The sequence below is a fragment of the Pelobates fuscus genome, chromosome 2, assembly GCF_036172605.1.
Source record: "Pelobates fuscus isolate aPelFus1 chromosome 2, aPelFus1.pri, whole genome shotgun sequence".
Classification (NCBI taxonomy): domain Eukaryota; kingdom Metazoa; phylum Chordata; class Amphibia; order Anura; family Pelobatidae; genus Pelobates; species Pelobates fuscus.
The window spans coordinates 158,224,971-158,237,065 of NC_086318.1; the positions used below are offsets into that span (position 1 = coordinate 158,224,971).

Here is a 12,095-nt window from a genome sequence, read left to right on the forward strand (position 1 = left end):
TCCAAACTATCACTACCCTGTTAGCAGTCACTAGCAGTTTTCTTTACATACAGCCACAAGAGCAGATTGAACACTACTAGATAAGAGATACACACATCCCTGGTCATTAAAGAGAAATTGTGCCATTGAAGTCAATGGGATAACCCATTTAGTTACCAGCGTCGCTTGTAATAATTCTATGTATTATTCAGAATTATTTTTTCACATAGTAAGCAAACAACTCCTTTGGCAAATACACAATAAAAGTGTTTTCTTCAGCATCATTTTCTTAGCCCACCTTGTATATCCAGATTTTCACTTCTCCCTCCTACTTACATCATTTGTTGCTCAGTCAACATGTTTAAAGGGACACAATCAAGAGTCCGTTGGTCTGTGGTATGTTACTTGTATGTACTGCAGTGTCACACAGATCAAGGATAGATCTGGATTTTGTTTTATGGCACTTTGAGGCCTCTTGAGTTGCATTAATGGTCTGCAAGCAATTGTACATGTGTGGAGTGGCATGCATACTTATCTGATTTAAAAAAAAAAAAAAAAGTATGAATTATTCATGTATAGATTTAGCTAATGCTTAGGAAAAAAGTGTTGGGTGAAATGTCTCCTTAAAACCAAGCAGCTGTTCTGATTTCTTTGTTCTAGTTTGTGTACATTACACAGTGTGGCTCATCTATATTGCTTGTCCTAAATCCAATCTGAGTAAAGCTCAGCTCTGTTGATGACATTACATCACCACCTTTTGGTTTATCTGGATCTAAAATTCTATGCAATCCGCAGTAGACAGACACCCAGTTCTTAAAGGTGGTGCAGGGTTTAAGCTGTACTCTCAAAGACTTCTGGCTCTTTGATGCCTTGTTTTACATTCTGATATCAAAACACAGAAAATCATGACTATGTTGGCTTTCATCGTTACCCTTTTGAGGAGGTTTCCTGTTACAACGCATCATTACCAACGCCCAGCCTTATTCGCTTAACCATGAGTGGACTGAGGAATTCACCATTTTAGACCAAACTTGACGAGTTAGAAAAAGTCTCCAAATTAATAAATATATTTCTAGCTCAGATAGTTTGACCAAAACCAAAACTCCTTGAAATTCTTGGTTTACAGAGAAACCCTGCATGATTCTAGACACACCATCTATAGGCATGGGGGATAGAGAACTATCTAATGTAAAAGTGGGGAAAACCTCCACAAAGAGCAACCCCCATGAATACTACATGCAAAAATATCTGGATCTATGGTAGTAAGGTTTACATATAGAATGTGCAGTCTGAATAAAAAGCATTACCACTTCAGATTGCAGCTAAACTTTATGGTATCCCTTCTAATTTTCTTTCACTAAGCATGGAGGTGAAATAACATACTGAATCACATGAAATAAATAATTTTTGCTTCTACCTCAATAGTGAGCACTTAAATTGGTTTATCAATTCTCTATTTTACTGTACCAACTCATGCTGATCCTAATACTATTGTCTTGGTAACTTTATTGGGCTCATTTTTGTTTACTTTAGTATACATTTAAAAAGGACACTGCTGCCCCAAAACAAACCTATATATATATATATATATATATATATATATATATATATATATATATATATATATAAATAATCACAACTAAAACGTATTTAAGTATGCCTTTTCCCATTGGGGTACATCTTGTCTGCAGCCTTTGCAAGCCCTCCCCATCTAACTCAGCCCAGACTTTGTGTGGCTGTCCAGTCACAGACTTCCTAATGCAGCTCAATGAGATCTTGCAAGGCAAGTGCTCTGAGAAATTGCTGCCTCTTTTTGTGTTTTTTCAGTGTTTATCTCACTGAGCTGAACAAACCAGTAAGTAACAGGACCAGTTGTCTGGTGGACAGATTGGAGGAAGGGGGTAAAATGTTGATTTATAAAAGTGCCAATTTCTTTTGAAATCTGCACTTTACCTACAAAAACAAAAACCAAGACACTTCACACAGTCTTTTGAAGATCCTGTATATTTTGCTTATAACAAATGTGATGTTCTTTAACCCCTTAAGGACACATGACATGTGTGACACGTCATGATTCCATTTTATTCCAGAAGTTTGGTCCTTAAGGGGTTAAAGTTCATAGGTATTTATAAAAAAAAATAAAAAAAACATTTGTGAGCAAAAAGTCTGAAAATGTAAATACTTCCCATCAGAATAGTAAGAAATAGTAATAGGAGAGAACAGGTCAGAACACCAGCCCACTGGAAGGCTTCGAGGAGCCGGAGAAATATTAGTCTAAATAATACATTGCTTCAATACCACAAATCATAGCTTTGAACTATTCCATCTGGATTTTCATTGCTCTGCCTCCATATCATGTCCAGGAGTCAAGACACACAATTTGTACCAATCCACAATATAAAATATATTATGAAAAATAAAAAATAACATTCCATGATTTACCAAAATATTTGCAAAGCATCCAATCACTGGTCAATGCTAAATCAACAAAGGTAAAGCATTTTCTATTATTACCTTTATCCAGGCACACGCTTTCTAAATCATTTTAAATTAACCCCATTAAGGACCAAACTTCTGGAATAAAAGGGAATCATGACATGTCACACATGTCATGTGTCCTTAAGGGGTTAAACCTGAGCTCTGTGTTGTTCTGTCTCAAACACATCTGCATATAGAGAAGTAATTGTTTATGTTAAAGACAGGATTGCGAGAAACTATGAGCCATGACGATTGACTATTCCCATAAACCCAGACATAACATGCAACATGATCTTAAGGCACTTTTAAGAAGCACTTGTGATGAGGTTTATTCAACCTCTTCAAAGGAACATTCCAAGTACCATAACCACTACAATCTTAGCCAATGAGCTAACCCTGCAAGTTAGGGCTTAGTTTGGCTTTAGTCTCCATGGGAGGAGGTTACCGGCGCACCAGAGGTAAGTTGTTAAACCATTCACAAACGGTTTGACCACTTGCTCTAAGAAGGCACCAGGACACCAAACCACTACAGCAGGATGCTTGAAGTGTTCTTTTAACAGGGTACCACTGGTAACATTCTTTTTTCTAAAATTAAAGTATCACTGATCTCAAATTTCCACTTTGTAAGTATAACTAATGCAATGTACCATCATATAAAATATCTCAAATCAAATCTGTACTTAAACGCTCATATCCTCATTAAACGTACAGTATGAATAAGCAAATATCACAGTCCAAGAACATATTTTAGATTATGTACTAAAGAAGGTTTAAACTTAGGATAATATGTAAAAATTGCCTCGACCAGATTCTGTGTGTGTAAAATAGGGATGTTGAACACCAGTCCTAGGGGGCCACAGGCATAACGGGTTATCATCCTTTGCACAATGCTCAGTGAGACAAAATCAATTATTTGATTACATGTTTGAGCAACTCTATAACCTGAAAGATTATGGCCCTCGAGGACAGTGTTTGACGGGAGAGGTAAAATAGAAAACATTCTAAAAATCATCCATAAGATTCAAGGAATATCCAAAATATGTACAGACTAAATATGTGCAATTTGTTCCATTCTGAATTAAAGGTCATCAGAATTTCCAAATCAAAGGAAACCTAAAAAAAGCTACTTCGAAACATATTATTTCAGATACATTTGTTTTGCATGGATAGCAGATTATGGAGTTAAAAGGACCACTATAGGCACCCAGACCACTTCAGCTTAATGAAGTGGTCTGGATGCCAGGTCTATCTAGGGTTAACGCTGCCTGCTGTAAACATAGCAGTTTTACAGATTTACTGCTATGTTTACATATGGGTTAATCCAGCCTCTAGTGACTGTCTCATTGACAGCCGCTAGAGGCGCTTCTCATTGTGATTTTCAACGTGAGATGGTCATGTTTTCTACTTCTGAAAACCAACTTCTGTTCGGCCAGAAGGGCAGGACTGCCAAAATTCTTGACTTCTCCCATCTTATTTTCTGAACAATCCGTGGTATCAGAGCGATAGGAGGGAAAACATAAGCCATGTCGAAGTTCCAAGGGATCGAAACACCGTCTAGGACATCTGGGTAATCTCCTGTATGGAGAGAAGCAAATCTTTGTACTTTTCTGTTTCTCCTTGTGGCGAACAAGTCTCTGGCCTGCCGAAGCGTGAAACCAGCTCCAAGAAAACTTGGTTTGATAGCGCCCAGTCTGCCTGAGACCAATGGCTTCTGCTGAGGTCGTCTGCAATAATGTTTAGAGACCCTCTGATATGGGTAGCTGATATTGCGAGAAGATTCGCTTGGGCCCAATACATTATGCGGTAGCAGAGATCTTGCAGAGCTTTCACCTTTGTGCCTCCTTGGTGATTCAAATAAGCCACTGTAGTGGCGTTGTCCGACTGAATCCTCACTGTCTGATTGGTGATGACTGAACTGAAGGAAACCAGTGCGTTCCAAACCACTTTTAATACCCTGAAATTTGAGGAAGCGCATGCCCCTTCTCTGTTCCAAAGACCTTGATGGAACTGAGAACCTAGATGGGCGCCCCAACCCATCTGGAAGGCATCTGTGGTTATCGTAATCCACTGTTTCTGTGCAAACGATAGGCCCTTTGAGATGTTGCTTCTGTCTTTCCACCAGTTCAGTTGTCTTTTCACCCCTTCAGATAGGTGGAAGGCAGAGTCTAGATCTTCCTGTTTTCGTGTCCATTGGGAAAGAATGTCCTATTGTAATGGTTTTGATTCCGCCTTTGCCCAGGCTACTGCCGGGATTGCAGAAGTGAGGAGGCCTAGTAACCTCATAGCATCCCTGATTGAGCTTAGGTTTTTTTGTAGCTTTGATATGGCTTTTAAAATCCTCATTTGTTTCTCTATTGGTAGAAAAAGAGAGAGGGACTGTGATTCTACCCGAAGACCCAAGAATTCTAGACTCAGTGACGGAGTCAACTTGGATTTTTCAGGATCCAACCGTGATCTTTCAAAACCTTCATCGCAATCTTGAGATGAAGTTTTAGCAGTTGTCTTGATTGGGCTTTCAGGAACCAATCGTCCAGGTATGGAACAATCAAGATACCTTTCAGACGTAAAACTGCTGCAATGGGTGCCAGGATCTTTGTAAAAATTCGCTGAGCTGAGAACAGGCCAAAGGGAAGAGCCTTGAATTGCAAATGGAGAATCCTTTGCTTTCTTGTTAGAACCGCAAATCTGAGAAACTTACGGGAAGATTCTGAAACCGGTACATGGAGATAAGCATCTTTTAAATCTAACTTTGCCATGTAATCTCCCTTTTGTAAAATGTGCGTTACAGACAGAATACTTTCCATATGGAACTTCTGGTACGGTATGCAGGTGATTACTTGTTTCAGGTCTAGGATCGGCCGAAAGGATCCATCTGGTTTTTGAAAAAGGAAAAAGGCGTGAGTAAACTCCCTGAAATTCCCAATGTTTGGGTACCTTCTCTACCACATCTTTTCTTAAAAGAAGAAGAGCTTCTGTTAGGAGTGCCTCTGTTTTTACCCTTGAAGGATAGCTTGACAGTAGCAAGGCTGGACGTGGTCTTGACAAAAACTTTATTCTGTAACCTTCTGAAACGGTTCTTGTAATCCACCCATTTGAAGTACTCTTTTTTCATTCGTTGGCGAAGAACCGAAGGCGTCCTCCCACTTTTTTGGAGTCAAAACTTCCTCTTTTTGTCTTGCCTGTCGGATTCCTGTCTAGACCACTGGCTGTTTCCACCATGTTTTTGAAACCTGCGAAACTGCCCTTGGTAACGAAAGGACCGCTGACCCTTGTACTGAAATCTTTTAAATCCCTGGGTTCTTGATTCCAGAGGTAGGGCTGTCTTTGTTTCCGACATCTGTCTAATAATGTCTTCCAATGGAGTACCAAAAAGTTTGTTCCTCTCAAAGGGTAATTCACATAAGGCTGCCTTAGATGCTGAATCAGCTGTCCATGTTCGTAGCCAAAGCGCTCTTCTGGCTACTGAGGACAACCCCATAATTCTTGCTGATAAACGAAGAAACTCATCAGAGGCATCCGAAAGGAAATCATTGGATAGTTTCAGTAGGAACATGAGATGGGAAGGATCTGTATCGGATTTTCCCATAAGGGAATCTTCCAGGGCTTGTAGACAAACTCTCTGAGCTCTGAGAACCGCTGAACCTGCAATTTCAGCTCTGCACTGATATCCTGCGGCCTGGAATATTCTTCTACATGAAGTTTCGTCTCGTTTGTCCATTGGGTCTTTAAGTCCTGAGACTTCGCCAATGGGTATAGTAGTTTTCTTTGACAGCTGGGCAATCTGAACATCCACTTTAGGAAGATCTTCCCATTTTTCTTCACACTGTAGCTTGAACAGCAGTTTAAAATGCTTTGAAATAAACGCACGTCTTTCAGGATTCTTCCATTCTCTATGAAGGAGATCCAAGATTTTAGGAGACATTGGGAAACCTTTAACCTTACCCTTGGTAGGTTCAGTTTCTTGTACAGCCGTCGTCACTTCTTTAATACATTTCTTCAGCTCTTCTGGTGGAAAGCCCTCCTCCACACTTGAAGCCAGGCTGGAAATATCCGAAGGTGAAGACAAAGCATTCTCCTGAAGAGACGTCAGACACAGAAGGAGATCTATTCCTCCTACGTTTTGTAGGTAGTTTCCCTTGAATAGCTGGTTCTCTTTTCACAGCATCTTTAAAAGATTCAAATGTCTGGGACAAATTTTCCTGAAACCAGCCCAGGAAGGATGCCATATCAGTCTGCTTGGCTTTTTCTAGCAATTCCGTTGAGCACTGATTGCATGTCTTTTTGCGACATCCGTCAGGTAGAGGTACCGCACATTCCAGACAACATAAGTGCTTAGATTTGCTTGTGGCTTTTTTCGGGAAACAGATGCTGACATCTTGTCTTTATCTGTCTTATCTGGAGATATAGGACTGGACATATCTGTGGAAAAAAAGACCAGAATAAAATAGTTCTAGGAGCATGCATAATGAAAGGTGAAAAGGGAGAGTTTAAAGAGTTAAATCTCACCTCAAATCACCTAAGATCCGTGTAGGAGGGCTGGTGACACGGATAACCAGGACTGTACACCCACCCTTGGGGTCAGGAAGGTTCTGCACAGCTTCATAAGTCCAAATTTTGAATTTGGCGCCAAACACCGTTTCGCGCATGCTCAGTAGCGCGATTCTGTGTTAGGTGGAACGCAACCCCTCCCGGGCGTGCGTTCCACCGCTGTGCGCATGCGTAACGAGCAATGAAGGAGGACCGCCCGGGAACTTCACAGAAAATGCCACAAATGGCAAGTACCCGGTCGTGTTCCGTAACGCGAAACCAGAAGTACTAGTGCCGCTCAGTTCCCGCCCAGGGAGCTATCGGGCACTCACCTCCCGGTCAGCAACCTGTGCTGACCGCACCAATTCTCCACCTGCACTGTGGGGAACCTGTCCGTCCCGTTGCCGGGACAAGAAGAACTGGTATGAGACTCTGGCTTGCAGATTATATGGAGGCAGCAGGCGGAGCACAGCAATTAAATAACCTAAGAAGGGGGAGCTTCTTGTTCCAGAACCATAAGGAACATCCCACTTGTAAGTACTGCCACTATACGAAGGGGAAAAAAACATGTCAAAATTTGGTGGAATATGCTCAGGTCAACCCTGGAAACTCCAACAAACCTGGCCAAGTTATGCTTTTATGTACTTCAGGAGACTAAGTGCCACAATACTTGTGCTTGGTGGAATAATTTGTTTTTGCAGTATCCCAAAGTCCAAAAAAAAAAAAAAAAAAATTTCAAAAAAAAAATAAACAGGACTGCTGAATTTTGGCCACTTGGCAGTTCTCTTGTCCAAATTTCGTAAAATAAATACAATAAAAATTGGTCACTTCTCAGATAAGTGAATTAAAAAAAAAAAAACATTCCCCAAGCAATTGTAGCCCCCCCCCCCTCCTCCCCTCCAATCAATTTTTGGTGCCTATTTTGGAATTTTATATTCACAAAAAAAATAAAAAATAAAGTATGTCCATCCATTGAACAATTTGATTGGTGTGGGATTCAGCCACGTTTCAGCTCAGAGTTTGGTAATTAATCCGAACTGATGTTTGTAACAAAATTAATGTCCAAGTCTACTAAACACATTCTGCTTCTGTACAGCCAAAGCACTGGAGGCATGTTATAATTTGATCTACCATACAATCGTTTTTGAATCCTAAATAGGATTTATCCCCAAAATCATGACAAGTAAAAATCTTTATGATTTCCTTTCACTAGTCACTTGCAAAGTTTTAAACAGCCATTGTATCTGTTACATTTATTATTTTATACTGAATGTGGTATTCTATTCTACGTACAGTGTTTCAAAGAAATGAAGTCCTGTGTAAAATGTACATATAATAAGAATGGATGCATGCAACAAACAAACGCTTCCAAGGAGAAAAATGCTTTCAAAAGGGTTAGGTTAACTGCATATGTACTTCACTACAAACGCCTTAAACAGATTGATATAGAGATAAAGAAATGGATATAGAAAAATAAAATAAAAAAATATATAAAATTTATTTTTTCCTTTTGATAGACACCTGTGAGCTTAAAGTTTCCTAGTATATTGCCTTTGTGACCTATCCATGAGTGACAAACCGTTAAACATTGCTGGTGACAGGTATGCAAAAAACATGAAATAGTTATAATTCTTCATCTTTAACTGCAAGAAATAACTAGTTAGGATTATGTTTTTATACCAACATGTGTCTATTTGCATAAACATGTAGGTACTTGTTTATTGTCTGCTTTGCGGTTGCTTTTAAAAGTGGCAGATAGGAGTATACAGATCTGTAATTTGCTTACGTTAACACAAGTTAAATTGCGAGAAAAAAAAAAAAGTGTTATAGTGCTTGAATTAAGACCAAAGAGGACAGCACCAGTTACACAGCCTTGCAACATGGCAGTGTATAAACTCTGAATTACTGGTGTGTAGGGCGCTGATGAAAAATCTACATGCTTGAATATTTGATAAATATAATTAACCCCTCAAGGACCAAACTTCTGGAATAAAAGGGAATCATGACATGGCAGACATGTCAGGTGTCTTTAACCCCTTAAGGACACATGACATGTGTGACATGTCATGATTCCCTTTTATTCCAGAAGTTTGGTCTTTAAGGGGTTAAGGGGTTAAATCTAGGTGCAAAGGTATTAATTTAGAAAGCACGCACTTAAATAGAAGAGAGTAGGTCCAAAACAGGATTAAATCATGGGAGAATACATAGCGTGAGATTGTGTCTGAGGTTTATTGAAAATCTAAGGACTTGCATTAAAAAAAAAAGGGGAAAAAGAAAAAAAAACAAAAAAAAACTGGTGGGCAAAGAAAGCCTTTATGATATAGTGACTACACACTGCTTTGGTAAAAATGTAAGCATAGGGCCACCTCAAGTCTGCTTTTCAAAGCATCAAAATATGTAAATTTTTTATTTTTAAAGGAACACTTTAGGGTCAGGAACACAAACATGTATTCCTGACCCTATTGTGCTAAACCCTCCATTTAGGTGGCTTGCACCCCCCACCCCTTTAAAAGTTAATTTAAAAAACCTCACCTAACTTCCAGGGCCGCGCAGGTCCGTCAGCACTGGCCCCGCCCCCTTGGCGACATCAGAATTGCCAATTTTTTGCAATCCCAATGATTTCCCATGGGAAAGTATTGGGTTGTCTAAAATCGGCAAGGGGCGGGGTCAAATGCCATTTTGGCCAATCCGCACCTCCTCATAGAGACGCATTGAATCAATGCATCTCTATGAGGAAAATTCAGCGTCCCCATGCAGAGCGTGGAGACGCTGAACGGCACTGCTGCCTACTGTGCAGCACTGTGCCAGGAAGCCCCTCCAGTGGCCATCTGAGGTGGCCACTTGGAGGTGTCCCTAGGGGCAATTAAAGCAATTTAAACAGTGTTTGCATGAAAATGCCTGCATATAATGATTATACTCACCAGAACTACATTAAGCTGTAGTAGTTCTGGTGACTATAGTGTGCCTTTAAGCAAAAAAAAAAAAATCATGCAATTTCTATGGTTTTTGCATACCATGTAACCATTTTCACAAACCAGTTAACTTTTTCAATAAAACTAGGCTTAAGAGCACCCAGTACAAAAATTATTATTATTATTTATTTTTTTAAATGATTAGAATTCAAACAAATAATGCACCAAAAAAAAAAAAAAAATAAAGTAGCAAAAAAAGAAGGCCAGTCAAGTACAGTACACAATAATAAATAGGGTCACTAGTAATTAACCAGCAATTTAGTAGACCTTGTTGAAGAATGTTCTACCAAGATGCAGTGGAATGGAAATACACAAAGTGGTTAGAATGAAACTTTCATTTATGATCAAAATATGCAAGGAAAAAAAGGAGATACAACACCACATATCGTTTCTTAAATAATTTAATTGAAAAAAGTACTTCTTTATAAAAATTATAAAATGTAAAGTTATGATGAGAATTTGCACTCAAACACATCCCCATATTGTTTAAAGTGTGCGAATATGCGCAAAAATAAAAACAAAATAAAAATTTTAACAATTAAAAAAAAATAAAAAATCATGGTAGCAGGAAAAAAAATAAAAGATACAATGGGAAGCATGTAATAGGGGAGCAGAATGGGGAGAGCAAGGATGATCAGGGGAAGGGAGAGGGCAAAGGAAGACAGCGTGAGGGAGGTGGGACTGACACTAAATTGCCAAAGGAGAAGGTGAGGGGAGGCAGATATCATCACATGGGATGAGTAGACAGAGCGCAGTGTGGGGAAATGGGGGGTCTTGATAGGGGCATATTTGGAAGGGTAAAATCAGGTGAAATAAAAAGCAGCATATAAAATAAAATGAATTCACTGTACCATCTCCTTATCTCAGGGGAATTAGCACAGATCGATGAAGGAATTTATTATCAGACACAGTGGCTCATATTCATTAAGAGACTCGGACACAGTGTATGAGATATAACTACCAATAGCCTTGTACATCTGAACTATTGGAATTAAGGATCTCAGAAACCCAAAAAAGGAGTCCTTAGCAGCCCACTTCTCTAGAGGTGAGCAGACCATACAAGGCACTGCAGTGACCACTTGGCATACAGCCGTTTATTTCATTGAGTGTGAGGAATAGAGATTTGGGGCTTACTCAGAGTGCCTGCTGCAGATATCTATTAGAACAAAATGGATAGCTCTGCAATCCTGCATCTTTTACAAGTGTTGGTCCTGCAGTGGTGGAAGACACTTAAAAAGGTTATTGTCTTACATGTACCCTTAGGGGCTCTAGGTTTACCCACAAATGAGCCGTAATCACACTCATGTCGTCCTATACCACCAGTTTATCCCTTACACGGTTTAAAGACATCACACCAGTCATACACACATTCACTCACATACACTCTTCATACAGGATGTCACCCAATAAGAGGCAATGGGTAAAGCACAGGTGGGAGTCTGAGGTCTATCCTGTTCACTGCAGCAGATCAGCACTAAGTGCAAGTTCTCAGCAAGCAGAGGATAAAGAGTCAATATGTGCAAAGACTAACTCCACTTATAAACTCCCACCATGTCGAAGGATTTTTGTGTGCACCCTTCAGCTTCCTATAGAGCCCTATCCAAGTTCATAATATTTCTTCAATATGAAGAGTCGTGTTCCATGTTCCTGGGTGTTGTGATCTCACACCTGGACAGGTAAAGTTTGGCTCATTTGCAGCCTCATATCCTGGACACTATTGAGAAGTTTCTTTTGATGGCCAGCCAGCGTCACCCCGATACGGAGCATGTCTCTGAAAAGTGGAGAATTCAGAACGGTTACACGTTTGCTTAAGTCACCATTAGGTTGTCCAATAATTTCCCAGCTACATCATTACTCATAACCACATGTTGCTTCTTTGAAACTTACTCAGCTGTCATCTGGGCCACCAAATGGAAGGAAGTAAAACCAGCACTCAGGAAGTTCTCCTGGTATTGGCCCATCTTGATTGCCTCTAACCAGTCACCAACGGTGGGAAAAGTTGTGTAATCTGGAACAGTCCGGTCAAGAAGCTGCTGAGATATCCTACAGCCATAAAAAAATAAAGTCAAACAAGTTAAAAATAAAAAGGGGTTGTGTGTAAAATGGAGTAATAAATTAAGATGTAGGAATATATTCACA

General features: G+C 39.7%; 1 protein-coding gene across 2 annotated transcripts in view; it reads right to left on the reverse strand.

The window, feature by feature from the left end:
• Positions 1-10,382: 10,382 nt before the first annotated feature.
• EPHB3 (EPH receptor B3) overlaps positions 10,383-12,095 on the reverse strand; it is a 41,155-nt gene continuing 39,442 nt past the window's right edge. For both annotated transcript variants that reach the window (XM_063442898.1, XM_063442897.1), the window contains exons 15-16: positions 11,844-11,999; positions 10,383-11,727 (exon numbers count right to left, since the gene is read on the reverse strand). In XM_063442898.1, the coding sequence (XP_063298968.1) occupies positions 11,619-11,727; positions 11,844-11,999 (265 nt within the window). In that variant the 3' untranslated portion in view covers positions 10,383-11,618. The remainder of the gene's footprint in view (positions 11,728-11,843; positions 12,000-12,095) is intronic.